At 39.4% G+C, this 27,708-nt stretch overlaps 1 protein-coding gene across 13 annotated transcripts in view; it reads left to right on the top strand.

Annotated features, from left to right (window-relative positions):
- Positions 1-27,708, top strand: part of rims2a (regulating synaptic membrane exocytosis 2a) — a 1,025,605-nt gene that overhangs the window by 782,386 nt on the left and 215,511 nt on the right. For 3 of the 13 annotated variants that reach the window (XM_059971246.1, XM_059971230.1, XM_059971238.1), the window contains one exon: positions 24,140-24,246. The exons of 9 other annotated variants lie outside the window; for them this stretch is intronic. In XM_059971246.1, coding sequence (XP_059827229.1) covers positions 24,140-24,246 — 107 coding nt within the window. Of the gene's footprint in view, positions 1-13,653; positions 13,670-24,139; positions 24,247-27,708 lie in introns of all 13 variants that reach the window. One more of the 13 variants, XM_059971253.1, reaches the window with a different exon arrangement.

Genomic DNA, 27,708 nt, shown 5'->3' with positions numbered 1-27,708 from the left:
ATCCTTAATTCATGATGCCCGTTTATAGTCTTGAAATTGACATGTACTGTGCATCAAACTTATGTCTGAGAAGCCCATATAAATTTTATAATGGCAACAAATTGAACAAATTTGTCTCTGAACTCACTACAAGGGAGAAAATAATGAATTACATTTTTTTCTAGCAGGCCTACCATTTCCTTTATCATCATAATTATGTGCCGTGTCGTATGGCATGACCATGATCATTCTTGACAAATTTTTCTACAGAAAAATTCCTTCTTCTGGGCAGCATCTCTACAAGACAGGTGACCCCAGATATTATCAATAATGTTCAGAGATTGTCTGTCTGGCATCAGTGGATGTGTAAGAAGAACTTGAGATATGCACCAGTTGCTCATAAGACCACCCACCACCTGTTGCCATGGCTTCATATGACCCTGGTTGGGGTGCTAAGCAGGTGCTAAACCTTGCCCAAGGGCAACCTGCTTGCTAGCAGAGGGAAGGAGTGCGTTACACCTACTTTGGTTGAGACATATCTCTATCCTGCTACCGAGCCACTTTCTTATTCAAGTTAAAAGTTACAACAGAAGAGTAGATTTGTTTTCAATCATTCTCTTGCTTCAGTGTTAGTTATAATCATTGTAGGGTCTGAAAAAAGTGACTTACTGAAACACATTTGATTTTACTCTTTTTGAATACAATTTTTTCATGTCTTCTACAAATATGTTTGCAAAAGTATGGCTTTGTTTACAACTTTTAACTGAGTAAATAACCCTTTTATTTTAGATTTAAAATGTATTTTCTGCTATGTTTCCATTTGATTTACAATAGAAGTTACCTGGGAAGACCAGCAAAGGAAATTGAATGGTACAATAGTTGATAACAGGTCAAAGCAGAGGCGGCTTTCTGAGCCAGGTTTGTCAGGCTGTTGAAACTATGAAAAGCATGAGACTACATAATTAGCAATGGAATTTAGGTTCCATGCTTCTTATCCTGGGTGTATGAGTGATGTGTTCTCCTCACATAGTGTATCATGTAAATTTTCCTTTATGTAGTTCATAAATTACTGTCTTACAATAATTTAAGCTATAAATATTTAATTTTTCGAATGTAGAGTTAGAGGATCAGAATGTTGAAGCAGAGTTCAAAACTAAATTTTAAGAAGTAACTTAATTTGATTAGTGCATCTGATGCTATTACAAAATATAAAAATAAGTTTTATTACGTGGAATTTCAAAAGGGAAATTGCACAATCAGTTATTTGATAACATTTCATTTTTAACTGACTAAAATCAAATTGATGAAAGTTTAAATTAATATTGCAAAGAAGATCTTTTATTTCATTTGTTATGACTGCTGATATGATCGAATGCTGCTAAGGTTGATAAAAGAACTTTTATAAGAGAGCATTCTAAGATGTTACTTTTTTCCAAGTAGGAACACTCTTACACTCTGTGTGGTATGAACACATTTGCTTATAAGTGTTTCCATGTATTGTTTTTACTGTGTGCTTAATTAATCTGGCATGGTAGGAACGCACTTGTGTTATTTTTGTATTTGTCCTGTGGTACACAGAGCCAAATATTCTCGAAAAGTGGTTAATTCTGTTGTGCATTATAATACAATAGAACTTCAGTTATCAGACATACTAAAGATGCAAGTGTATTAACAGCTTCAAAATATGCAATGGCCACTAAAAAAAATGGTGTCTAGTTGGTATTTATGTTGGGACTTGTTGATGCAGCAGTGGATTGGATGAAAGTTTTTCAGCTCTGGGAACTAATCCAGATCAAAGGAATGGAATGAGACTTTCTTCTGTGACTGAGGTACGGTATCAGAAAGGAGCAAACTCAATTTGCTCAGCTCTGCTGTATGACACCTAGCTGCTTTATACTAAAAACTACACCAGCATGGAAGTGTGTTGTAAAATTGTTCATACTAATCAGCAAAATTTAACACGAAATGTAAAATCACTTTCAATTAGAATGGTAAATACTGTAAAATTAAAGGTTTACCATTTTTTATGATGTTTAGTAACTGGTAAAACCAGATTTGAAGTCTTCAAAGTGCAAATAACTGAAGGTCTACTGCTATAGTTTGTGATTGATGGTGCTTTTTGAAAATGTGGGCCAAATGCAGTTAGCAGACTTGACTGATCATGAGTCAGTTCAATAATGAACCTCACTATAAATCACAGTGAAGTTACCATCAGCCTATGGTGTAAAACTCCTCTGTAAGTATTCTTCAACTAGAGAGTTGCAGATATTTGGGCAACCAAGCTGATTCAAAATCCTTTTGGTGCAGTGGATTTAGTTTAATAAATGAGAGGGTTAGAAGAATCCAACATAATAAACTTCCATTTATCTTAATAAGTCAGGTTAAAGGTAGAATTAGTAATTATAATGAGCACTTTACCTCACTTTCCTAGTGTTATTATTGTACTGTATGTTGCAACTTCAGAATAATTTTTTAAATAGTTTTATGATTGTAGAGGCATAAAGTCATAGGGAGGTACAGGAACCATACCTGTTGGCCCGTTGAATCTGTGCCAGCCATCAACTACCCGTTTATACTAACCCTACATTAAACCCATTAATTATTCTCCCCACACTACTTTTTGACATGAGCACGCCCCAGTTTCTACCACCCACGCACTAAACAATTCTCAAAGATCTGCCTTTGGGATGTGGGAGAAAACAACAACATCTGCAGATAATCCAAATGGTCACAGGGAGAGTGTGCAAGCTCCACATGGACAACTTTGGAAGTCAGGACTGAACCCGAGTCTGTGTTGCTGTGAGACTATTTACAGTACCTCAGTGCACCCATACTGTGTCAGTTCCATCCGATAGCATACTACATTCCTAATGTGGGAATTGAGGTGAGAACACAAGTTAAAGCTGAAATCTAATGCTAGGAGATGTGATTTTGTCATCAATGATATTACAGATCTCTTAGGCAATCTGTTCACTTACAATGCTTCAATTTGTCCAATTAATACAAGTACAGCAGTTCTGATTTAAGGATTCAAATGATTCAAAGTATATTTATTATTGAAGTACGTATGCAGTATACAACACTGAGATTCATCTTCCTCACAGAGAGCCACAAAACAAAGAAAAACTATTGAATCCGTTCAAAGAAAAATATCAAACCCCCATCATGCAAGAAAAGAACACATCACGCAAATGGCCAAAAAAAAAACAAGTAGAAAGCATACAATATAAAACATCGGACAACAAAGTCAACAAAACAGTCCTGGAATGTTCAGTTACAGCTCAGCTCAATTCAAGCTAATGCTTATGTTGTTTGCTGACAGCACTTTGAAATTTTGGTTACTACTTTCTTAACAACTTCATAATGTAAAAGCCTAACTCACTTCCATGAGATCTGTTGACCTGCAATACTACTGTATGGTGAGTTTTAATAAGGAAATGCACAAATATAGTTTGATTTATTATGAATACTTTTTCAACATAGAAACTAAAAACAAATAATTCATCAGTTATGAGCCAAATGTCACTGAAAGCATTTTAATCTGTGCTTTTTATACCAAAAGGTATTTCAAAAAATGATGTTGATGAATATTCCATTGCACAGTATTATTAATAAGCTTATTGCTTATTACAGAGATACTCTTATAGATACATCCCTTTATTAAGTACTTCTTAAAGAAGAAACCACTAAGTGTATGTTAGTGATTTTCTGCTGCTGTGGCCCAAGCATTTCCAGCTTTTACATGTCCCACGTTAGGAGATGCTGTCACAGAGTCATGAAGAAGTACAGCTCTGAAACAGGCCCTTTGGCCCACCTACTCCATGCTGAGCCATTCAATCCGCCTGCTCCCGTCAACCAAGACCACAGCCCTCCATACCCCTGACATCCATGTACCTATCCAAACTTCTTTTCAATGTTGAAATCGAGCTCACATGCACACTTGCGCTGGCAGTTCAATCCACACTCTTACAACGCATGAGTGAAGACCCTCTGTGCTGCACATTACTGTTGTGGGCCTGAAGATAGAAAAGTTCCCTAGTCCTGATGGAATGCATTCCAGGGCACTTAAAGAAATGGCAGAAGTTATAATAGAGGATTTGGTGATGATTTACCAAAATTCTCTAGACTTTGGGCAGATTGGAAGACAGCGTATGTCACACCTCTGTTCTAAAAAGGATGTAGGCAAAAGGCAGGTAACTATAGGCCAGTTAGTTTAACATCTGTAGTTAAGAAAATGCTTGAAGCTATCATTAAATAAGAAATAGCGAGGCATCAGGAAAGAAATGATCAGGCAGAAAGAAAAGAAAATCAGGCAGAAACAGCCTGGATTCAGCAAAGGCAGGTCCTGCTTGACAAACTTACTGGAGCTCTTTGAGGATATAATGGGCAGAGTGGATAGAGGGGAACAGATGGACATTATTTACTTGGATTTCCAGAAGGCATTCAATAAGATGCCACGTAGAAGACTTACCCATTAGATAAGGATGCATAGAGTTGGGGGGTGATGTATTAGCTTGGATAGTGAATTGGTTAACCAATAGAAAGCAGAGAGTTGGGATAAATGGATGTTACTCTGGTTGATAATCTGTGGTGAGCGGTTTGCCACAGGAGTCAGTGCTGGGCCCACAACTGTTCACGATATACATTAATGATCTGGAAGAGGGGTCCAAGTGTAGTGTATCTAAGTTTGCTAATGATACTAAGTTGAGTGGAAGAGCAAATTGTGCAGAAGATATTTGTCACAGAACTGCCACTCAGTGGATGTTTTTATATGACCATAAAACATAGGAGAAGAATTAGGCCACTCAGCCATCAAGTCTTCTCGGATTTCCATCATGGATGATTTATTATCCCTCTCAACCCCGTTCTTCAGTCTTCTCTTCGTAACCTTTAATGTGCTAACTATCGAAGAACCTATCAACCCTTGCTTTAAATGTACTCAATGATTTGGCCTCCACAACTGTCCATGGCAATTAATTCCCCTTAATTCACCACCCTCTGGCCAAAGAAATGCCTTCTTATCTGTTCTAAATGGACAGCCCTCTGTTCTGAGTCTGCGAACTCTGGTCCTAAATGCACCCACTATAGGAAACTTTCTTTCCACATCCACTATCTAGGCCTTTCAATATTAAATAGGTTCAATAAGATTCCCCCTCTTTCTTCTAAACCTCAGTGAGTACAGGTCCAGCACCATCTAATGTTCCTCAAACATTAACCATTTCATTCCCGGAATCATTCTCGTAAACCTTCTCTGGACCCTCTCCAATGCCAACACATGCTTTTGTAGATAAAGGACACAAAACTGCTCACAATACCCCAAGTGCAGTCTGACCAATGCCCTAAAAAACTTCAGGATCACATCTTTGCTGTTATATTCTAGTCCTCTCAAAATGAGTGCTAACATTGCATTTGCCTTCCTTATCACCAATTAAGCTGCAAGTTAACCTTTAGGGAATCTCACACAAAGACTCTCAAGTTCCTCTGCACCTCTAATTTTTGAAATTTCTCCCCATTTAAAAATAGTCTACCCCTTTATTCCTTCTACCAAAGTGCACGGCAATACATTTCCCTACATTATATTCCATCTCTCACTTATTTGCCCATTCTCCCAAACTGTTCATCCTTATGCAGATTCCCTGCTTCCTCAATACTAATTGCCCCTCCACTTATTGTCCAACATCTGCAAACTTAGACACAAAGCCATCAATTTCATCATCCAAATTGTTGACACTTAACTTGAAAAGAAGTGGTCTCAATATTGACCCCTGCCAAACACCACTAGGCATGGGCAGCCAACCAGAATAGGCCCCCTTTATTCCTACACTTTGCCTCCTGCCAACCAACCAATTTCTATCAATGCTAATATCTTTTCTGTAATACCATCGGCTGTTATCTTGTTAAGCATCCTTATGTGAAACACCTTGTCAAGTGCCTTCTGAAAATCCAAGGAAACAACATCCACTGACTCTCCTTTGTGTATCCTGCCTGTTTTTTCCTTAAAAAAAATTCCAACAGATTTTTCAGTCAAGGTTACCCCTTAATGAAACCATGTTGAATTTGCCTTACTTTATCATGTTCTTCCAAGTACCCTGAAGCCCCATCTTTAATAATGGACTCCAACATCTTCCCAAGCAATGACGTGAGACTAATTGGCCTTTAATTTCCTATCTTCTGCTTCCCTTCCTTCTTAAAGAGTTGAGTGAATTTGCAATTTTCCAGTCCTGCAGAACTATTTCAAAATCTTGTGATTCTTGAAAGATCATTACTATTGCCTCCGCAAGCTTTTCAGCTTTCTCTTTCAGAAACCTGGGGTGTAGTCCATCTGATCTAGGTGACTTATCTACCTTCAGACCTTTCAGCATCTTAAGCACCTTCTCCTTAGTAACAGCAACTACACTCACTTCTACCCATTCACTCCCCCCCCCCCCAACATTCTGAAATTTCTGACATACTGCTACTGTCTTCCATGGTGAAGAATAACACAAAATACATATTAAGTTCCTCCGCCATTTCTTTGTCCCACATTATTACCTCTCCAGTGTCATTTTCCAACAGTTCAATATCCATATCATTTCTCTTTTGCTCTTTATATACCAGAAAAAAATTTGGTATATTATTTTATCTTACTGGCTATTTAAACTTCATATATCATCTTTTCACTCCTTATGGTTTTTATTAATTGCCATCTTTTGGTTTTTAAAAGCTTTTCAATCCTCTAACTTCCCACCAAATTTTGCTATGTTTTAGGCCCCCTTTTGCTTTTATGCTGTCCTTAACTTCCCTTGTCACCCATGGTTGCCTCATACTTCCTTTGGAATATTTCTTCACCTTTGGGATGTATCTATGCAGTGTTTTCCAAAATGTCCCCCAAAAACTCCAGCCATTGCTATTCTGCCGTCAGCCCTGCTAGTGTCCTTTTTAATCAACTTTGGCCAGGTCTTCTCTCATGCCTCTATAATTCATTTTATTCCAGTGTAATATTGTTACATATGACTTGATCTCTCTCTCAAACAGCATGGCAAATTCTCTCATATTATGATCACTGTCTCCCAAGAGTTCCTTTACCTTAAGCTCCCTAATCAAATCTGGTACATTACACAACACCCAGTCAAGAATGTCTGTTCCCGTAGTGGGCTTAACCACAAGCTGCTCTAAAAAAACATCTCCTAGATCTCCTAGGCATTCTACAAATGTCTTCTCTTGGGATCCAGCACCAACCTGATTTTACCAATCTATGTGCATATTGCAATTCCCCATGACTGATTATATGCCCTTCCTATTTTCTATATCCCACATCCTGGCTACTGTTCAGTATAGAATTCGCATCAGGACCTTTTACACTTGCAGTTTCTTAAGTCTACCCACGTGAATTCTACATCTTGTGATCCATGTCACCTCTTTCTAAGGATTTGATTTCATTTTTACCAACCCCCTCTGCCTACCTCCCTGTCCTTTCGATACAGGATGTATACTTCTGTGTTAAGCTCCCAAATATGATCTTCATTTAGCCACATCTCAGTGATGTCTGCAACATCATACCTGCCGATCTCTAACCGTGCTACAAGATCAGCTACCTTATTTTGTATACTCTGTGCATTCATATGTAACAACTTTCATCCTGTATTCATCACCCTTTTCAATTTTGCCCCCATATAATGCTTCACTTCATTCCACTGACTGTAACTTCACCTTATCATCTGCCTGTCCATCCTCTCAGACTCACTACACAATGCCAACTGTCTCATCCTTATCCCTATCACTCCAGTTCTCATCCCTCTGCCAGTTTAATTTAAGCCCTCCCCAACAACTCTAGAAAACCTGCCCACAGGCACATTGGTCCCTAATAGGTTCATCTTCTTTTTGTGTAGATTATACCTTTCCCAGAAGTTATCCCAATAATCAAGAAATCTGAAACCCTGTCCCTGCACCACTTCCTTGACCACTCATTCATCTGTACTATCATCCTATTCCTGCCCTGACTAGCACTGGGAGTAGTCCAGAGATTACTACCTTGGAGGCCATGCTCTTCAACCGCTCCCCTAATGCCCTCTATTCACTGCACAGGACCTTTTCCCACTTTCTACTTATGTCATTGGTACCAAAGTGCACCATGACCTCTGGCTGCTCATCGTCCCTCTTGAGAATCTTCCAGAGCTGCTTTGAGAGATCCTGGAGCCCCAGCAATTGGGAGGAACACACCATCCTGGCTACTCATTCTCAACCACAGAATCTCCTGTCCGTCCCCCTAACTATCAAGTCTCCTATCACTACCACTCTGCCTGACTTTACACTTTGCTGCTTAGACTCAGAGCCAGCAGAAGTGCCACTGGCCCAGCTGCTGCTGTTGTGCCCTGATGGGCCATTACCCCCCCCCCCCCCCGTATCCAAAGGGGTATTCTTGTTGCTCAGGGGAACTGCCACAGAGAAACCCTGTACTGACTACTTCCTCCCCTTACTTCTCCTGGTGGGCACCTTTCTCTGTAAACTCCAGAGACTGTTGTGTGTGAAATTCCCAGGAGATCAGCAGTTTCTGAGATATCAAGTCATCCTATCTGGCACCAACAATCATTTCATGAAGTCACATAGTTCACATTTCTTCCCCATTCTGATATCTGGCATGAACAACAACTGAACCTCTGACCATGTCTGTTTTCATGCATTGGGTTGTTGCCCCATGACTGCCTGGTTAGATATTTGCATTAATGAGCAGCTGTACAGGTGTATGTGGCTAGTAGGTGTGTGTAGCTGGGCTGCTGAGCCTTAACCTTGTTTAAGCCTTTAACTAAAAACGAGGTGTGGTTATACTTCCTACTTAGATTCAGCTATTTATCAAAACATCGGGTGGCAGCATGAAGACATGTCTCTACCAAAGGAGATGTGATGTGTTCCTTCCCTCCGCTAGCCAGCAAGTCATCCTTGGACAAGGTGTAGCACCTCCTTAGCCCTCCAGGCAGGGTCACATGTCACCATGGGAGCAGGTGGTTGATGGTCATGTGAACAGCTGGTTATGCGACACTGACACCAGGCAGACAATCTCTAAACAGTATTTATAATGGCTGGGGTCACCCATTTTGTAAAGACACTGCCCAGAAGGCAGCAATGGCAAGCTACTTCTGTAGAAAAAATTGCCAAGAATGACCATGATAGCCTAGGTCATACAATATTGCACATAATGAACGGTCATCAAAACATATAATGAAATGAATCATTTGTGTTAACAACCAACACAACCTCAGGATGTGCTGGGGGCAGCCTGCAAGTGTCACCACGCATTCCACAGATATGTTTTTTCCCTGAAGATAATAGCCTTTCCACTTTGTTATACCTCAAAACCTCTATTTGCAGTTTCTTATCTGTCAATATCCTAAATGAAGAGACAAAAGAAACGAGGATACAGAATAAGAACCTGCAATTAATCCACTTGAATATATTCTGCCATTCATAAAGATCATCCCCCCTCCAAAACAGTCTAATTTATACTTCAAGTTGGTCTAAGCAAGATCCTCCTCATACATAATTTCTCCTCTTCACGGAAGGAGCTTCTGGAAATAATACCGAATTTATGGTCTTACTCACTCAACACTACATTAATATTCCTACTATTATTACAAATAACATTATTAACCCTCATGAATCAGAATCAGGTTTAATATCACCAGTCTACATTGTGAAATTTGTTCAGTACCAGTGAGGTAGTGTTCATGGGTTCAATGTCCATTCAGAACTTGGATGGTAGAGGGGAAGAAGCTGTTCCTGAATCATTGAGTGTGTGTCTTCAGGCTTCTGTACCTCCTTCCTAACAGTAGCAATGAGAACAGGACATGTCCTGGGTGATGGGGGTCCCTAATGATGGACGCTGCCTTTTTGAGTCATCACTCCTTGAAGATGTTTTGGATACTATGGAGGCTAGTGCCCATGATTGAACTGACAAAGTTTACAACTCTCTACAGCTTATTTTGATCTTGTGCAGTAGCCTCCCCTCCCTCCCACCATACCAGTCAGTGATGCAGCCATTTCGAATGTTCTCCACAGTGCATCTATAGAGATTTGCAAGTGTCTTCAGTGACATACCAAATCTCCTCAAACTCCAATGAAGTATAGCCATTGTCATGCCTTCTTTGTAACTGCATCAATATGTTGGGCCCAGGATAGATCATCAGAGATATTAACACCCAGGAACTTGAAATTGCTCACCCTTTCCACAATGATTTGTATGTTTTTACTATGGTAGATCAAGAGATGAAAAGCTGTCATCCAAATATACCAGTATCAGATTTATACATTACAAGCATAGGAAAAAAAACTCCTTAGAAATATTTATTGACAGAATAACAATATTGTTTAACTTTATTATTACAATTTTCTTTGTTTAAAAACATGTTGAAGTGAAGGTAGTTGTTTATGATCATTTTATGTGTGATGAACAAGGATAGTTTGAATTAAACAAACTTTGAAGAATATAATTGCTAAAAGATATTATGGAAATTAAGCTGGGTAAGAGAGAATGTAACTGTCACAAGCCAACCAGGGAAATATGCCTGAGTTTTACTGACAATAATAGGAAGGATAAAACAATAGATGGAGAATAATGGCCAGTATGTAAGTTCTTCAGAAATAGCCCACTATTTTTCAGTACCTCTTTCTGGCCCATATGCTACTGGTAATTTAAACAATATTTTAATCCTGAATTGAGTATTTATCTCTCCTAAAGTACTATCAACTTCAACTCTGCTGCTCTGCTGTCATCACAGTCATTTCAGAAGTTGACCGCCCCCACCCCCCCCCCCCAACCCCTGGCTCTACAATCAGAATCAGAATCAGGTTTATTATCACCAGCATGTGACATGAAATTTGTTAACTTAGCAGCAGCAGTTCAATGCAATACATAATCTAGCAGAGAGAGAAAAAAAATAAATTAAATTAAACATAATAAATAAACAAGTAAATCAATTATGTATATGAATACTTTTTTAAAAATTGTACAAAAACAAAAATACTGTATATTAAAAAAAGGTGAGGTAGTGTCAAAGCTTCAAAGTCCATTTAGGAATTGGATGGCAGAGGGGAAGAAGCTGTTTCTGAATTGCGGAGTGTGTGTCTTCAGGCTTCTGTATCTCCTACCTGACAGTAACAGTGAGAAAAGTGCATGCCCTGGGTGCTGGAGGTCCTTAATAATGGACGCTGCCTTTCTGAGACACCACTCCCTAAAGATGTCTTGGGTACTTTGTAGGCTAGTGCCCAAGATGGAGCTGACTAGATTTACAACCTTCTGCAGCTTCTTTCAGTCCTGTGCAGTAGCCCCTCCATACCAGACAGTGATGCAGCCTGTCAGAATGCTCTCCATGCAAATCCTTGCAAATGCTCAGTCCACTTCTAACTTATAGGTCCTTAAACATGTCATACCCTGCTAAATTTGCACTCAATTTCCCAAGACCCTTTTGTAGTTCCCTCTGCAACAGACATTTACCCCTGTCATAGTAGATAGTCAGCTTTACAAGTTGTGTTTAACTTGACCTGGTACTGCTCCTAGCATGTCTTTCTGCTCATTTGGCCATTTAAACAGTGCCGTTTTGATCCACGGTATTATAAATTGAAGTACCACCTGAACCATATTTTGTCCCCTTGCTATTCAGTGTGTTGCTTTCAACATGGCTGGAGATGAAGTGATATGGTGGGGTGACAGGGACAGCATGTGGTAATCAGCAGATGGTTGCCCATGTGCGATCATCTTTTGTGACACCTCACGGGGTTTAGATACACAGTTAAGGAATACCAGGTTCACTTCCTTTCATCCATTTGTCATTGTCTCACCATCACTGGTTGACGTATAATGCACGTGGGACAGAGCATATGTAGGGATTGTGATGGAGGAGTCTGGCACTAGTTTGCACAGTGTGATTCAGTGTATATGACTGTCATGATATGAAGTCTTTAAGATAAACCCCAATTCTCATTTGTTCACCATGGTGTTTGCGTGGTTATCTGAGCTGTAAAGGACCTTGCTGTTTCTGACATGCTAACAGGTTCAATAGATTAATTTCTACTTAGCTTACTAACTTTAATACAGTCAAAATTGGATATATTGTCATATGCACAGATGCAATGAAAAGCTTACAGCAGAATTGCAAACGCTTGTATAAGCAATATTCACAAGAAAAGCATTATTTAAACTTAAAAAAATTAGTTTTTCAAGAAGGAACACATTTAGAACAAATAAAAGTCAATTTTAGTACAAAGTGTTCAGAGTGTTGCTAAGCTGCAGTGATTTGGGTTTTGCTGGTTGATTCAAGAACAGAATAGTTGAAAGGAAAGAGCTGTCTTGAGCCTGGTGGTGTTGGACTTCAGGCCTCTGTACCTCCTAGCTGATCGTAGCTGCAAGAAGATGACATGGCCCAGAGGGTCAGGATCTTAGGACTGTGCCTCCCATTGATACCAGTAAGTTGCTAGCCAAGCCATTTCAAATGCCAGTTTAGAGTTAACTATGTTGGGAGAGATACCAACCTGGAAGCTACAAGATCACTAAAGAATTTCAAAAGCAGCTGTTATGACCTTTTCCACCATTTGTCTAGATTTTCCATCTCACTGCCATTTTCCAGCACTTTAGCCATGTTTCTCAATTGGTTAAAAGCCTAGTAATCTAATAAGCTTGTTTGAATGAAATAATGACTGAACTTCCAAAGAGCTCTAGGGTAGTTAATTCCAAAATTTTTTCCTCACTTCAGTCTTAAATGACCAACCCTTTATCCTTAAACTGTATCTCTGCTCCTGGGGTCCTCAACAAAACATCCAACATGCACATAAACTGTCAAGTGCTATGAACATTTTATAGATTTTACTGAGATCTTCTCTCATTCTTCTAAAAGCTAAATAGCAAAGGTCACTATGAACCTTCCTCCAGACTTATAGATCTGTAAATCTATTTTGCCCTCCCCAGTAAAAACATCTGAACAGTATAGATTTCCATATGTCACTGATGACTTCCACCCTTATCTCAATTTTTCCATTTTCCTAATAATAGATATTGGATTTCTTGTGCAATTTCTGATGCTGATGTACAGAATTCAGTAAATGTGCACTTCTCCGTTGTATACAAAAACGTATATTGTAGCATGGATTCCATTTCAAATTAATGACTTGAAGAAGTGGAAGGGTGTGTTAGTAAGTTTACGGATGCTGAGAAGGTTTGTAGAGTTATGGATAGTGTAGAAGGTTCTCTCAAGTTACAACAGGAAATTGTCAAGACATAGAGGTGGGCTGAGAAGTAGCAGATGGAATTCAACCCAGAAAAGTGTGAAATGATTCACTTTGAAGGTTGAATTTGAAGGCAGAATACTGAGTTAATGGCAGGATTCTTAGCAATGCAAAGAAACAGAGGGATCTTGGAAGCCACATCCATAGATCAAAGTTACTGTGCCAGTTGGTAGGGTTATTAAGAAGGTGTTTGGTGTGTTGGCTTTCATTAGTCAGGGGATTGAGTTCAAGAGTCACAAAGCAATGTTGCAGTTCTATAGAACCTTGGCTAGACCACACTTGGAATATTGTGCTCATTTCTGGTTGCCACAAGGGTGTGTACGCTTTAGAGACAGTACAAAGTGATTTACCAAGATGCTACCTGTATTGGAGATCATGTCTCATGAGGATAGGTTGGTCAAGCAAGGGCTTTTCTTTTTGAAGCAAAGGAGGATGAAAGGTAACTCGATAGATGTATATAAGATGATAAGATGGTAGATTGAGTAGATATCCAGAGACTTTTTCCCTGAGCAGAAATGACTTATACAAGGAGATATAATTTTAAGGTAATTGCAGGAAAGTAATGTGGATATGTTAGAGGTGTGCTTTTTACACTGAATGTGGTGGAAGTGTGGAATATGCTGCCGGGGTGGTGGTATAGGCAGATACATTGGGGACATTTATGAGACTTTTAACTAAGCACAGGCAAGATTGAAAGATGGTGGGCTACATAATTTGGAAGGTTTAGATTGACCTTAGAGCAGTATATAAGGTTAAAGTGCCTGTACTGCTGTAGTGTTCTATGGACTATATTCTAGGAAAACCACTACATTTTAAAGTTGATTTAAAAGAAGAAAATAGCTTTAAATATTCACATGTTAATTGCTGTCACAGAGGAACTGGATGATGAGGAGATCAGCAAGAAAACAGAGCCCCATCTTCCCTGGGCAAAAGGAATATATTTTTCATTGAATGTGAGCATTTCCTCCTCTTGTCCAGGATGTCAGCCATTGGCACACTACCTGACAGGGTGTGTTCCAGCAAAGAGAGAGCTCTTTGGATCTCTCCCTTGTTTGAAATCAGTGATGTTGCCTGGGTTGGCTGAGATTCCACCTAGAACACATGGACATTAGTAGCTCAAGACAGGATCCCGTTATGTACAGGCCCAGCTAAACTTGTCTACCTTTCACCTCATTCTTAGGGTGCTCATTGCAGAAATTTGTGATGGGACTCATGGCTGTTTGGAATCTGCATTAGAATTAGACTCAGGTTTAATGAGGGGACATTTGATATAGGTATACAAAATTACGAGAGGTATTGATAGGGAAAATGCAAGCAGACTTTTTCTGCTGAGGTTGGCGCTAAAACCAGAGGTCATGGGTTAAAGCTCAAATGTAAGATGCTTAAGGGGAACATGAGTAGGATCTTCTTCATTCAGAGGGTGATGGGAGTGTGAAATGAGCTGCCAGTGGAAGTGGTGGATGTGAAACATTTAAGAGAAATTTGGAAAGGTACATGGATGGAAGAGGTGTGCAGGGCTATGGTCCAGGTGTGGGTCGGTGGGACTAGGCAGAATAGTAGTACAGCATGGACTGGAAAGGCCTGTTTCTGTGCTGTAGTACTCTATGAATCTAAAACTGGATAATATCACTGACATGTGCCATGATTTTTTTTTGTTTTGCGGGAGCAGTACAACACAAAATAGTTAGCAGTCAGCCGATTCCACTGTGCAGCAAAGATGTCAGTTGTCTTTGTACTGGTATGAAGATTACTGATTATGACATCTGCACTTTAACAGTGGGTTAGTCACAGGAGACCTAAATGGTAATGCTTTAGGAAAGATTGTCAAATCAAATTTGGTCCAAACATTTCAAGAGAACAGCATCTTAAAGGCCAATGGGAACATCTTCAGCATGTAAATTTTCCAGAATTGCAGTTGTTGGACTGTAGTTCAAATTTAAATGACTACTTTAAAATACCAGCTTAAACAAGCTTATTTTCGCTAAGATCACATTACAATATTCCAAACACACAATGTGCATTTAATCAGGAATGCCAGTGAGACTGCACACAACTAAGTTGTTTGTCGAAATGGAATTCACTGAATATAATTTTCAATGTAAAATGCTGAATAGAATAATAATTTATTTATCTCCTTGCACTTAACCCACCATATTAAAAATAGAGCAAACCATAAATTAATTTAGAATTCTACTCATTTGTCCAGTGTTTTCCAATGAAATTGCATGTTTCCTCCAGATAAGTTTTAGGGCCACCTTTAAGCTTTTTTGTCCATGAGCTAAGACATCTTTGTTATTGATCTTCAGCAAGTCACTGGTAACTGGAGTGCAGTGTGTCAGATTCTATGGATGTGTAAATACTGTTGGGCAGATAATGCAAGATCCTAAGTTAATAGTGCCATTTATAGGTTTGTGTGATTATTAACTTTGAAGGCAGTCATTAATTTTAAATACTAGCATAATGGTTAGATTACTGGAATAGTAATCTTGAACATTGGAATAATAATCTAAATATGTGAGTTCAAAACACATTTTGACAACTGTAGGATTTTAATTGTGTTAGTTAACTAACCTATAATGGTTTTGTTTGCATCTGCTGCAATTTAGAAGGATGAGAAGGTGCTTGGTTGAGATGTGTAAGATCTTGAGAGGCATTGCAGAGACCCCTGCCTGGAGACACCAGTATCACTCCCATTCCTGGCCAGATGCAGAGTGCCCATCAATCCTGTGCAAAAGCATCCCTGCATCTGTCAGCATGCGATCCATGGTGAAGGATCTCCAGGAAAACAATAAGGATGGCCCATCCTTAGAAATTCATCAGAGCATTGATAACTAAAAACGCCTGCAAACCAATGTGCTGACTCTGAAAGGTATTGATAGGTTTTAAATGCCGGGATATTCACAGATGCATTAGTTATTAAAAGTGAATATTTTTATTCTAAAAGGACAACATCAGTTACCTAAGTCACTTATAATTAACTAAGAATATTGGTGAAGGATCTGAAACAAATACCCCAAAGTAATGTAGGGAAATCTGTACAGGTTTGAGATGTGCCACCTGCTCCTAAGTGAAGAGTCAGATTGGACCTTTCAGATCCTTCATGAAGTCCAAGTATCTGTGAGTGACAATACCTGTGGGTGAAATGTAGCATGTAACATTTAAAAGGCCAAAGGCCCAAAGACCACCAATATTAGCAAATTAAATTTAATCTAATATCTATTAATAAATACCTAATAATTCAGTAATTCGCCACTCCTAGCCTGACAAATTGCTGAATGACGGGTGATTTTTATCTTCACAGTTGAATTAATAGAAGTGGTGTTTTAGAATGGAAAGCACTTCAATGCAGAACTTTCTTCTCATTTACTAACCTGCTGGAAACATTACTCACTGATCTCACATGGATCTCCCACCCCACCTCCCCATCGTGCTGCATATAGATAGTACTTTGAGCAGGGACTGTATTCTTGATAAAGTCCAAGGTCCATATTGTTATGCAAAATCTCCAGTTAAAAGTGGCAGTAGGTTCAAAGGAAGCAACCATATGTCCATTGTTTCCAAATGGAGGCAGATGGGTTTGTTAGGGCTTTTCTCCCTTTGTATTCTGAAGGTAGTGTCTCCAGGGTATAAATAATACATTCTTATTTTGACTGAATATGCTTCATTAAGGAAAAGGGTTTTTTTGAGATACAGTATGGAATGGGCCCTTCCAATCTTTTGAGCCGTGCAACCCAGCAATTCCCCAATTTAATCCTAGCCTAATCACAGGACAATTTACAATGACCAATTAACCTATCAATCAGTGCACCTTTAGGAGGAAACCAGAGCACCCGGAGGAGAAGTATCATTATCATCGTCATTCAAACCCCATTACGGAGGCTCAGTAACTAGGGGGCATAGGTCTGGGTAAGCAATAAAGGATATGGAGAAAATAAAAGGAACATGCCCAGGGTGTGGTTGGATTCTGGAACACATCATATAACTCAATAACTAATATAGATGCTCTCAATATTTAAAAGATACCTAGATGATCGCTTAAGTGGGATTAGACTGATGGGCATTGATCTGTATTGATGATCATTGTGGTCGTGGTGGGCTGTATGTCTTTACAATTGTGTGTACGTGGTTTATTAATGCCAAGGCTGAAATAATATAGTTACTTTCTGGAAAGAATTGGATTGGATGACTTACTGCAGCATTTCCCTGAGTCAACATCAGAAAGTCAAAGTTGAATCAAGACATACGCACAACTACATGTATGCACGGGTGCAGTCAAAAAGCTGAAAGTGATCAAAATGGTCATAGCGTTACTAAACTGTAGGGATTAGCGTTCTGCCTGTTGGTTCAAGAGCAGAATGGTCGAAGCTAAGTAGCTGTTCTTGAATTGTTGTATAATATGAACATTGTTGATCTAATGTTCAAAAACTGTTCATGGTAGAGAGAGAAGAACAACTTTTGTTAAGTTAATGCATTCCAAACTCTAGGCTAAATACAAAAGGAGACAGCTTTTTTTTTGCAGAAGAGTGCACGTAATACAGTGTCATATGTCCACCACTTCTGACTCCTTGTTGCATTTTCAGTGCAGTTTTTGGCGGATTTTGGTGTACATTTAGTTCCCTAGTTTATTCCCTTTCCACCAGTGCTATTTCAGTAAACTCCAAACCTAGAATAAAAGTTTGAATTTTGTTTCAGAATTTTATTGTGCTAAAAGAAACAAAAGATGCCTGAGTTCTCTTCATTCTTTTATCTGAAATAATTCACTATGTTTAAAGTAAGTAAGAGGGTGACAGAGCAATTTCTTTGACACTAGTGTGTGGCTGCAAAGTGCTTGAGCCACGTTGAACATGGGATGAATTGTTAATGATCATTGCATCATTTCTTGCCAAATTACAATGAATTCCGATCACCTGGAATGAAGGTAGAGATGGATGTAAAAATGAGGACAAATGTTGACCCATGGTATTTTGGGAATCAGAAAGAATGCATAGAAATACAGTTTTGAAGAGTGATTCTTCAATTTTTGATACTTCTCAATAATCTCTTACAATCTAATACAGTTTGGAACTGATGTTGGACCTCGATTTGCATAGCCTTTCAGGAGCTTCCATCATTCAGGGTCGACCATGACTGTTGCATCCTAGTTTTAGAGATACACAAGCCTGGGCAGTACAATATGGAGAGCAACCTGCTGCCCATCTAGCTTCCACTCTCCACACATCTGATGAACCCAAAGGAATGGCAGAGACTGATACAGTTTAGCACCAGTCGTATCTCAGGAGTTGCCAGTCAGCACTGAACTCAATGTTGGACTGCCTCAGGGACTCCAACTCCAGATTGTTCCCTCGGGGTTTTACTCACGAAACTTTCCCCATGAGTGGGTATAGCTGCAAGAGCTCAGAGCTTTCCTTCTCCAAGAAGAGTTGTCAACCACGGTTGATGAGGCTCATCTGCCCAAAGGACTGGCTTTAAGGTGCAAGTAACCTACCTTTACCCTTTTTCCTGTCAGTAAAAACAATGTAAATGCATAGTCTAACACCTTGGGTGTCATTGGAATTGTAAATGTCTTCTCAGCAGTCGTTAATTATTGACCAGCCAATATTCAGGTAGAAACCTAGCTGGCTGAGTGGAATTTCTGTTCCCTTGACTTTTGTTGGATTATTATTATATTGTGTTTGATCATCAGCACTGTCTGTATAGGGTGCTTTAACTGATAATTTGATAGTTTTTTTGTATTGTTAATAACTCTGAATATTGTGCTCCAGAAGCAGATATCCAAAGTCAGCACTATAAAGTTCCTAATGTCTGAAAACTAGCAGTGTTGCTGTTGAGTCAGTAGGTGGAAGTAGGTAGAGATCTCAGCTGAACAGAAATGTCTAGGCTTATAATCCCATGCTGTCGTTCAAATGAGTTGCCACCAGGGCCAATTTGTTTTCAAGTGGACATAGTTTTGAAGAGCAGGTTTCTCTAGATCTCATCTCCAGCCTAAACTTATCCCTATTCAAGCTTTCCTAAAAGCAAATGTTCCAGCTATTTTCACTTGTGGGAGCTTGCTCTGTACACAATATCCAAATTATGATAGTTTAAAAACACTTTTGCTGTCCACTCTGGAAAGCATTTTGCTACATCCAGAAAATAGCATGAACAGCTCCATATAAATACATTTCATTTTCTCTTATGATTCATTCCTCATCCTGTCACTCATGGAAGGGCTGAGTAAAAAAATCTTCCTGTCTGAAATTGACACATGGCTGTGACAGATCTTGCAGCTCAATTCTCAACTCTCTTGAGCACCTCTCAAGTGAATGAAATTGTGATAGACCCCTGTCTTTCTTGCCTTATTTGCCTACTGTCACTTTTCTCGCACCTGCTGGGGTTACAAATAACATCTCTGATTTCCGAAGCTCTGGGAACATTCCGGAAATCCTGGGGCAATATAAAGGTGTCAGAAAATGAGCGATACAAACCTTTTCCTTTTTCTCACATTTGCTCTTGTTATTGCAATATTCCCCAGTAGAATGAACAAGAAAACTATCTGGAATTGATGTTATACCTGTATACGGGAATGCAACAGACAATCTAGCATTATTAATAATTATTGTTGCATTCTGTGCTATAAATTCTCTTGCATGCTGCTGCAGCGTAAATGGACTTAGGGACTGTTCATTTCCCTGAACACAATTCACTTGCACTACCTCATCTTGTTATATACTGAGATTTCTAGGACTTTTCATGGAAGAATTGAAGGCAGCCCCAAGCTTTCAGTAGCAGCATTCCCATAACATGAATCAGACGGTGTGGGATCTAAGGGGTTCTGTACCTCCTGCCCAATGGTAGTACTGAGAAGAGAACATGGCATAGATGACTGAGGTCCCTAATCATAAATGCTGCTTTCTTGTGGCAGTGCTCCTTGTGAATGTGCTGAAGGATGGAGAGGGCTTTGCCTGTGATAAACTGGGCTGCATCCACTAATTTCCGTAGTCCTTTCCATTCCTGGGCATTAGTGTTTCTGTACTAGGCTGTGATGCAAGCAGTTGGGATGCTCTTCACTTGGCATCTGTAGAAGTTCGTCAAAGTTTTAGGTGACATGCCAAATCTATACAAACGACTATGTAGATGTTGTCATGCCTTCCTTGAGATGGTACTTACATGCTGGTCCCAGGACAGACTCTCTGATATGATGATGCCAAGGAATTTAAAGTTACTGACCCTCTCCATCTCCAATCCCCTGATGAGGACCTCCGACTTCTTCCTCCTGTACTCAATAGTCAGCTGTTTGGAACCAGTGCTTCTCTAAAAGCTGTATTGTGCAAGGAAAATGGAGTGAAATTTGTCTTAATTTTCTTATTGTTTGCAAGTAAATCTTTCTTTCTTGTCTTGAATATTTGCAACAGGACATTTAGAACCATATAACACTACAGCACAGAAAACAGACCATTTGGCCCTTCTAGTCTGTGCCGAAACTTTATTCCGATACAGTATTTCACAATATAAACTCCCAGACATTTAGCTTTCTTGGTTTATCACCATCTTAGAGTCAATTTTCCTGAATTTTACTATATAAGTCCCTAGCTGATAGATTCTGGGGGTAAAAAAGCTAGAAAATCATTTCATTACAAGTCCTTCCTCTTAATGTTAGTATGAAAATCATTGTGGTAAATTTATATCACTAACACCGATACATGAATCAGAGGCCATTTCCCTTTTACTGGTGTTTGCGTGCTTTAGCTTCTTTGAGGCTTATCTGAAACTGTAGATTAGTTGCTTAACTAGGATATGTACAGTATGTCTGCAAGTACTTATTCATGATTTCACTTCCTGTACTTTGTTGCAAAGTGGAAGACCCAACATCCATGTTTCAAGAAGCCCCACACTGGTCTTCTGGACCAGTAACAAAACATCGAACTCATTCTTCTCGGAACAATAGTTTTGAATTTGCTCAAGCTTCTCCAAACCCAGTGCTGGAACTTAGCTGATTTCTGATGAATGTCCAGAAAATTGCCAGAGAAATTCACCAGAATTGTTTCTCAAATAAAAGACACTTCTACTGAGTGAAAGAAGTGAGTTCCAAAACCCTAATGGGCAGAATTCTGGAAGAAATACGATAATTCCCTCTTTTGGTATGGGAAGTGGCAATCCTAAAATGCACACAGTAACCGTCACCACAGGAATTCAAAGAGTATACAAAATTTTAACATTCTTTACCTTTCCTTCTATCATCTTACCTCCAACAATATCTTGGCTGCCTTACTGGAAACCTTCCTTTCTACCCTGTCCAAGTCTATGGATTTGGGATGTAAACCTTAGATGGGCCCTGAATCTTTGAATTTATCTCGAACAGGGTTCCTAACCTGGGGTCCACTGACCTCTTGCCTAATGGTGTTGGCCTATGACATAAAAAATGGTTGGGAGCCACTGACCTAGATGGACTATTGAATAGATTTTAAGTGAATTAAATCAAATTACTGAATCAACATACACATCCCTACAATATAATCTCTTCCCATTTTCTCTGCTTCCAAAGTTGCCTTTGACTTAAGAGGATAAAAACTTTTACATTCTAAAGGAACACATTTGAATCCTTCCATACAAAGTAGTCAGTTTTCAAATATAGACATACAAGATAGAATCATGCAAAATGTCCTCTGATTCAAGTAATATTTCTTCCTCAGGGTTTACTCCCAAAGCCTTTCCCATGAGTGGATGTGGCCGCAAGGCAGCGGAGGTTTAAAATCAGACTTTTCTTTCTGCTAAGTGGGGTCCTGTCCAAGGCTGACGAGTCCAGCCTGCCTGAAGCAACTGTTTTTTAGTCGCCTGTGGTCCGCCTTTGCCCCTTCTCTTGTCAGTTGATACAGTTCCGCTGGTTGGAGCTGGTTGTCAGAGGCTGTTAGAGACACACATAACTTGGAGCACTATATAGGTAGTGGGAGCTTACCCCACTACCACCCCCGGCCATAACAACCTTAGGCCTAAAATGATGAATGCCATAATTCACCCTTAGGGTTAATAATCTTGATTTGACATGGTAAGCCTATCTCAGTTTATTGTAGCAATTACTTTGATTTTTGTTGCCAAGCAGGGTAAAAATGATAGGCTTAATTGCTTTCTTTGTGAGATTTACTCAGAGACAACATGGATTAACGTTTATCCATCGTCGAGTGTTGGTTTAGTAAAGCTCCTAACCATGGTATTTCACTGACTCTGGATCAGATATGGCACGTTGAGCAGGGAAGAGGTTGTTTGTAGTGAATAAGGAGGAGTAATAAATCAGACAGAAACCTGTTTCTCTCACCTTTTTCTGACTCAGAGAAAATACTTCGGGTTGAGAGGTCACGTTTACTTCTTGCAGCTTCTTATTCTATGAACAGCTTGATGAAGAGTGGAGATGGTGGGACTGGCATGGTTCTGGTCAATCTTTGAGAAACAAATGAATGTAAAACTGTAGCAGCAGTAAATAAAGCTGCCATTAGAATTTTCAATCAGTACTCAATTCAAACTAGATTCATGGCTCTTGACGACCAGGCAGCAGCGCAGGGAAAATTTTTCCTTTAGTTTATTGTGTTCTATTCACGTTAGCCAGAGCAGCACGACACGGAGAGGTTGTGTTCATGTTCACGTGATATGATGCTGAGTCCTGCTGTGTAGGCTGTGGAATCCTTCACTGTGCTGTACTAGCACAGGTAACTGTCCTGAGATTTTAGTTAGTCTTTGGGAGAATTGTAGAAAGCTAGTGAGGAACTTTCATCTGCAAAATTACACAGAACATTACAGCACAGTAATATCGGTATCTTCTTCCAATAATATCTATTTCCCCTCCACTTCCCCCCTCCCCTCTTCCTCTACTCCCCATTCTTGCCTTTGACTGCCTATTATTTCCCCCTGAGTCCCCTTCTCCTTCTCTTCATCCTATGGTCCACTCTCCTCTCCTATCAGATTCCTTCTTCTCCAGCCCTTTATCTTTCCCACCCACCTGACTTCACCTATCACCATCCAGCTAACCTCCTTCCCCTCTCCCAAACTTCTTATTCTGGTGTCTTCCCCCTTCCTTATCAACCCTGAAGAAGTGTCTCTGCCCAAAATGTGACTATTTATTCACTTCCACAGATGCTGCCTGACTTGCTGAATTCCTCTATCATGCGTGTGCTGCACAACACAGCGGAAGCCCGTCATTCTATGATGTTGTGCCGTCTTTTTAACCTATTTTAAGATCAAACCAACCCTCCTCTCCAACATAGCCCTCCATTTTTCTGTCATCCATGTGTTTATCTAAGAGTTTCTTAAATGCTCCTAATGTATCTGACTCTACCACCACCTCTGGCAGGGCATTCCATGTACCTACCAATCTTTGTGTAAACAACTTAACGCTGGCATCACCCCATACATTCCTGCAATCACAGTAAAGTTATGTCCCCATGTATTAGCCATTTCCACCTTGGGTAAAAGTCTTTGGCTATCACTTGCTTCTTTTTTTAACCCTCATGATATTTCTATAGCAGATCAGTTGAGATTACTTCTTTTAAACCAGACAATTTTGTTACTAATATTTGATACTAGTCCATTATTAATTATGCAAACCTTCTTTTGTCTTGAATGAAGATCTCTCTGAGTCAAAACGATCTGAGGAGTGAGAGGTTTTCCACATGCTACGCTGAACATCCATTTTCAAAATGGCTGCACACAGCCTTTTGCTTCGGGAATTTGATTCAATTGATAGATGAATTTCAGAAACGGCATACAATGGGATAATGCATTTACTAGGGATGAATTTCTGCCCCAGAGTCTTGTCCAAGTCCCTGACCAAGTTCCACCTCAAGCACAACATTACTCATATTACATTTGCCATGTCCAACAAAGGATTAAAGGGATAAGTGCCAATTCCATGATGATGTTTAATTTGGATTTTTCTCTACAGGTTCAATGGACATGGAAGAAAGAACTCGCCAAATGAAAATGAAAATGAACAAGTACAAGCAGGTGGCAGCATCAGATTCCAGGCTGGAACAGGAATATCATTCTAAGGCAAGTGTGAAATCCTCTCCTGACATAAAAGACATCCAAAGCAAAATTGAATCAATGCTCACATAGGCTACAGTTTTACATTGGAGGCAATGATTTGTTTGTTATAATAGGTAGTATCAAAAAATATTGAAAATACTCAATGGGACAGCATGGTAGTGAAGTGGTTAGCACAATACTTTACAATACCAGTGACCATGGTTCAACTCCCACCACTGTCTGTAAGGAGTTTGTATGTTCTTCCAGTGACTGCATGCATCTCCTCTGGATGGCCTGGTTTCCTCCCACAGTCTAAAGATGTACCAGTTGGTAGGTTAATTGGTCATTGTAAATTGTCCTGTGATTAGACTTGGGTTTAATTAGCGGTTACTGGGCAGCATTGTTCAGCAGGCTGGAAGGGACTATTGCACGCTGTATCTCAAATAAATAGATAATCAGACAGCACTGAGAAAGAACAAACATTTCAACCTTTCACTATTTTGTAGATGTTCAGAAACAGAAAATGGTGGTGATTAGGAAAGATCATATTAGCAGTCAGGAGTGATTCAATGATAAAAGGCTTAGATGTACAGGGTGAGAAAGAAAGGCAACAGGGCAAGAAAGAAACTATGGAGTCTTGGTTCCCACAGCATGGAAAAATCCAACAGGAATGTGAAATTGTTGAACATGATGTTGATTTCACAAGGATGTAAATTGGGTCGTCAAATGCTGAGGTATCATGAACTTCTGTCAGAACAGAATTCTAAAAAGTGGGAACAGACAGGTAACATGGTCAACAGTCAGAGGCTGAAGATCATGGAAAGGTGGAACATCAGACAGTACAGGTCCTCTGGCCCACAATCTAGTACTGATCATTTACTAACCCTTCCCTCTTACATAGCCCTCCGTTTTTCTATCATTCATGTACCTACCTGATGGTTACTCTCCATCGTGGCTGTTAATGACAACAAACCTGTGCTGGAGTTTTTAAAGTGGAAACGTTGTTGCACTGGGGAAGTTTCACTCCCTCAACCTCAGAATTCCAGTGGTACAAACAAGTGTTACATACTGGGGTCTTCCTTGGTTGCAGTGAGTGGCCATAACATTTTCTGTGCCCTGTCATACCCCACACTCTACATGGAATGTTGCAGTACTGCCTTCCTGGCTGTTGGAGCTCACTACAGATCTCATCCACCCAGTCCACCTGAAGTCACTTCACATTTTAGCACATGCATGTCCCCATCTCATCGGGATATGAGGCCGCCTATCTAAGAGTTTCTTAAATGTATCAGCCTCTAGTACCACTCCTGGTGTGTGTTCCATGCACTCACCACTGTTTTATCTTTAGCTTCTCTCCAAGGCCTCTGACTATCAGAGCTCCAGACCTCCAGATCTGTCCTAGTCTCATTTGGCAAAATCAGCACATTAGGTGCTGCAACTAAAATTTTGAATTCACACAGCTTAGTGATATTTTAATATTCTTTTTATTAGCATACATCATCACAGAAATCAATAGTACCGAAAAAGACCACTTGTGCTTCCAGTTGTGCTTCGGCTCTTTGAAGGAGAGGTCTTGCTCTGTCATGGCCAGTAACTTTGTATATTCCTCAACATCAAAAACCTGTCTATTTCCACTTTTACAATTATTGATATAGTCAGATTCTAATATGTCTTAAGTAAAGCATTCTAGATATATGCACTAAGCAAAAGATTTCTTTTTGAGCACAGTATTTGATCTCTGGTTATTAACTGACTCAGAGAAAATTTGTTTTCTCAATCATCTGAAAACCTCTTCTGGATCACTCCTAAGATTTCTGAGTTCCAAGAAGAACATTCTTAACTTTTCAAACAAAAACAGAATATGTAGGAAGAACTCGGGGGCCAGGCAGCATCTCCATTGGGAAATGGACATTTGGCATTTAAAGTTGAGATGCTTCATATGGATTGAAGAGTAGAGGAGAGATAGCCAGTACTGAGAGTGAGGGAAGGAGGTAAAGCTAGAGCTGATAAGCAGTAAAAAATGTTAGTGAACCACTGATCTTTATCTGAAGCTTGGCTGTCTACATCACCATCTACATCCATGAAGGTTCTACAAAAGCTCCAATCTTTATAATGCTCTTCCTTAATTGTACTGCACTAAATCCTTATAATCTATTGACTGACCGTCTGTAGATCCATGTACTAGCATTGTATTACAGGAAGTGTTGGGAAATACAGCATATTCCTCTCCTTTGGTTTCTCATGAGTCCTGTTTATCATGAAATGGATTTCATTTGACAGATTATGCTGGCAAGAAACGTTGGTATGTGGCCAGAGCTGGAGTCAATGGGAACACTGGTGTTCAGGAATCTGGCCAGGTTCTACAACTAGAGGTCTGGAGTATTAACCAAGTATATAGCTGAAGTTGGGGTCAGGGTAAGAAACATTTCAGGTTAGCAACATGGACTAGTTCCTACCAAAACAGGAATGAAGTACAGTGTATACATTGAAACCTGCATTTCAGTTATTATACTGTATATTTCAGTTAAAAGGGGTTGGCCTTTGTATGTACTTGCAGCCTGAGTGTCATTACATATCCATAGTTTTTTATCCACGGGTAGTCTATGGTCCCAGCCATCTGGAATAATAAAAACATGTATTTTAAACAGAAGTTGAACAGTGCAATGGTGGTAAAGCTGAATCTTAAAAAGCATAACTGAAAGCCACCCTACATATTAAAAACATTTACTAATACATATTTCTTCTTGTCATCTGTTTGACGTCACGTCTGTCATTACCATTTACCCATTAATACCACTTTATTTTACAAAGATTCCCATTTAGTACTTAAGGCAGCATTTAATATTTGCATTGTTATAGGCCATTTTATTTCTAGTTAATTATTTATAGTTTATGTATTCATATTTTTGAAGAGTTCAGTGTAAAGTTGTGCCCTAACCATATCTCCACCTTAGCTTGCTTACCCTCATTAGCTCTTTTATTCTCTCCTGAATGTATTTTTTCTCTTCTCTATACTCTACTCCTTTCTCAATTTTATTATCTCTTCTTTCTATTTTAATTTTGCTTTTCTCCCCCCTTTTTTGTCCTTGATGCTTCACCTTTGAATGCTTTGCCCTTGGTCTGTAATGGAATATGTTTACACATTGTTTTCCCAGAATGAACTCCACTACTAGACCTTGTATATTGTTTTCCCAGTGTGCCGATGATGGTCTCTATTTAACTCATTCACACTCGTTCTTCATATCTTTTTATTTTTCTCTGGTTTATTTATATAATTAATTCAAAGTGGATTACATTGTATTTATTGTTAACTGGATGACCTCTGCAACACACTCCCATGGCCCCATTTCATATAACTAATGCTCAGGGTAATTTTCCCTTTCATCCTAAATCTCCTGCCTTTTCCCCACATCCCTTCACTCCCTGACTAATCGAGAATTTATTGACCTCTGCCTTAAATATACCTCATGACTTGGACTCCACAGC

Source organism: Hypanus sabinus, chromosome 1, assembly GCF_030144855.1.
Source record: "Hypanus sabinus isolate sHypSab1 chromosome 1, sHypSab1.hap1, whole genome shotgun sequence".
NCBI classification, from domain to species: Eukaryota; Metazoa; Chordata; class Chondrichthyes; order Myliobatiformes; family Dasyatidae; genus Hypanus; species Hypanus sabinus.
Note: the sequence above shows the minus strand (reverse complement) of the source record. Positions and strands in the feature narration are given on the sequence as shown.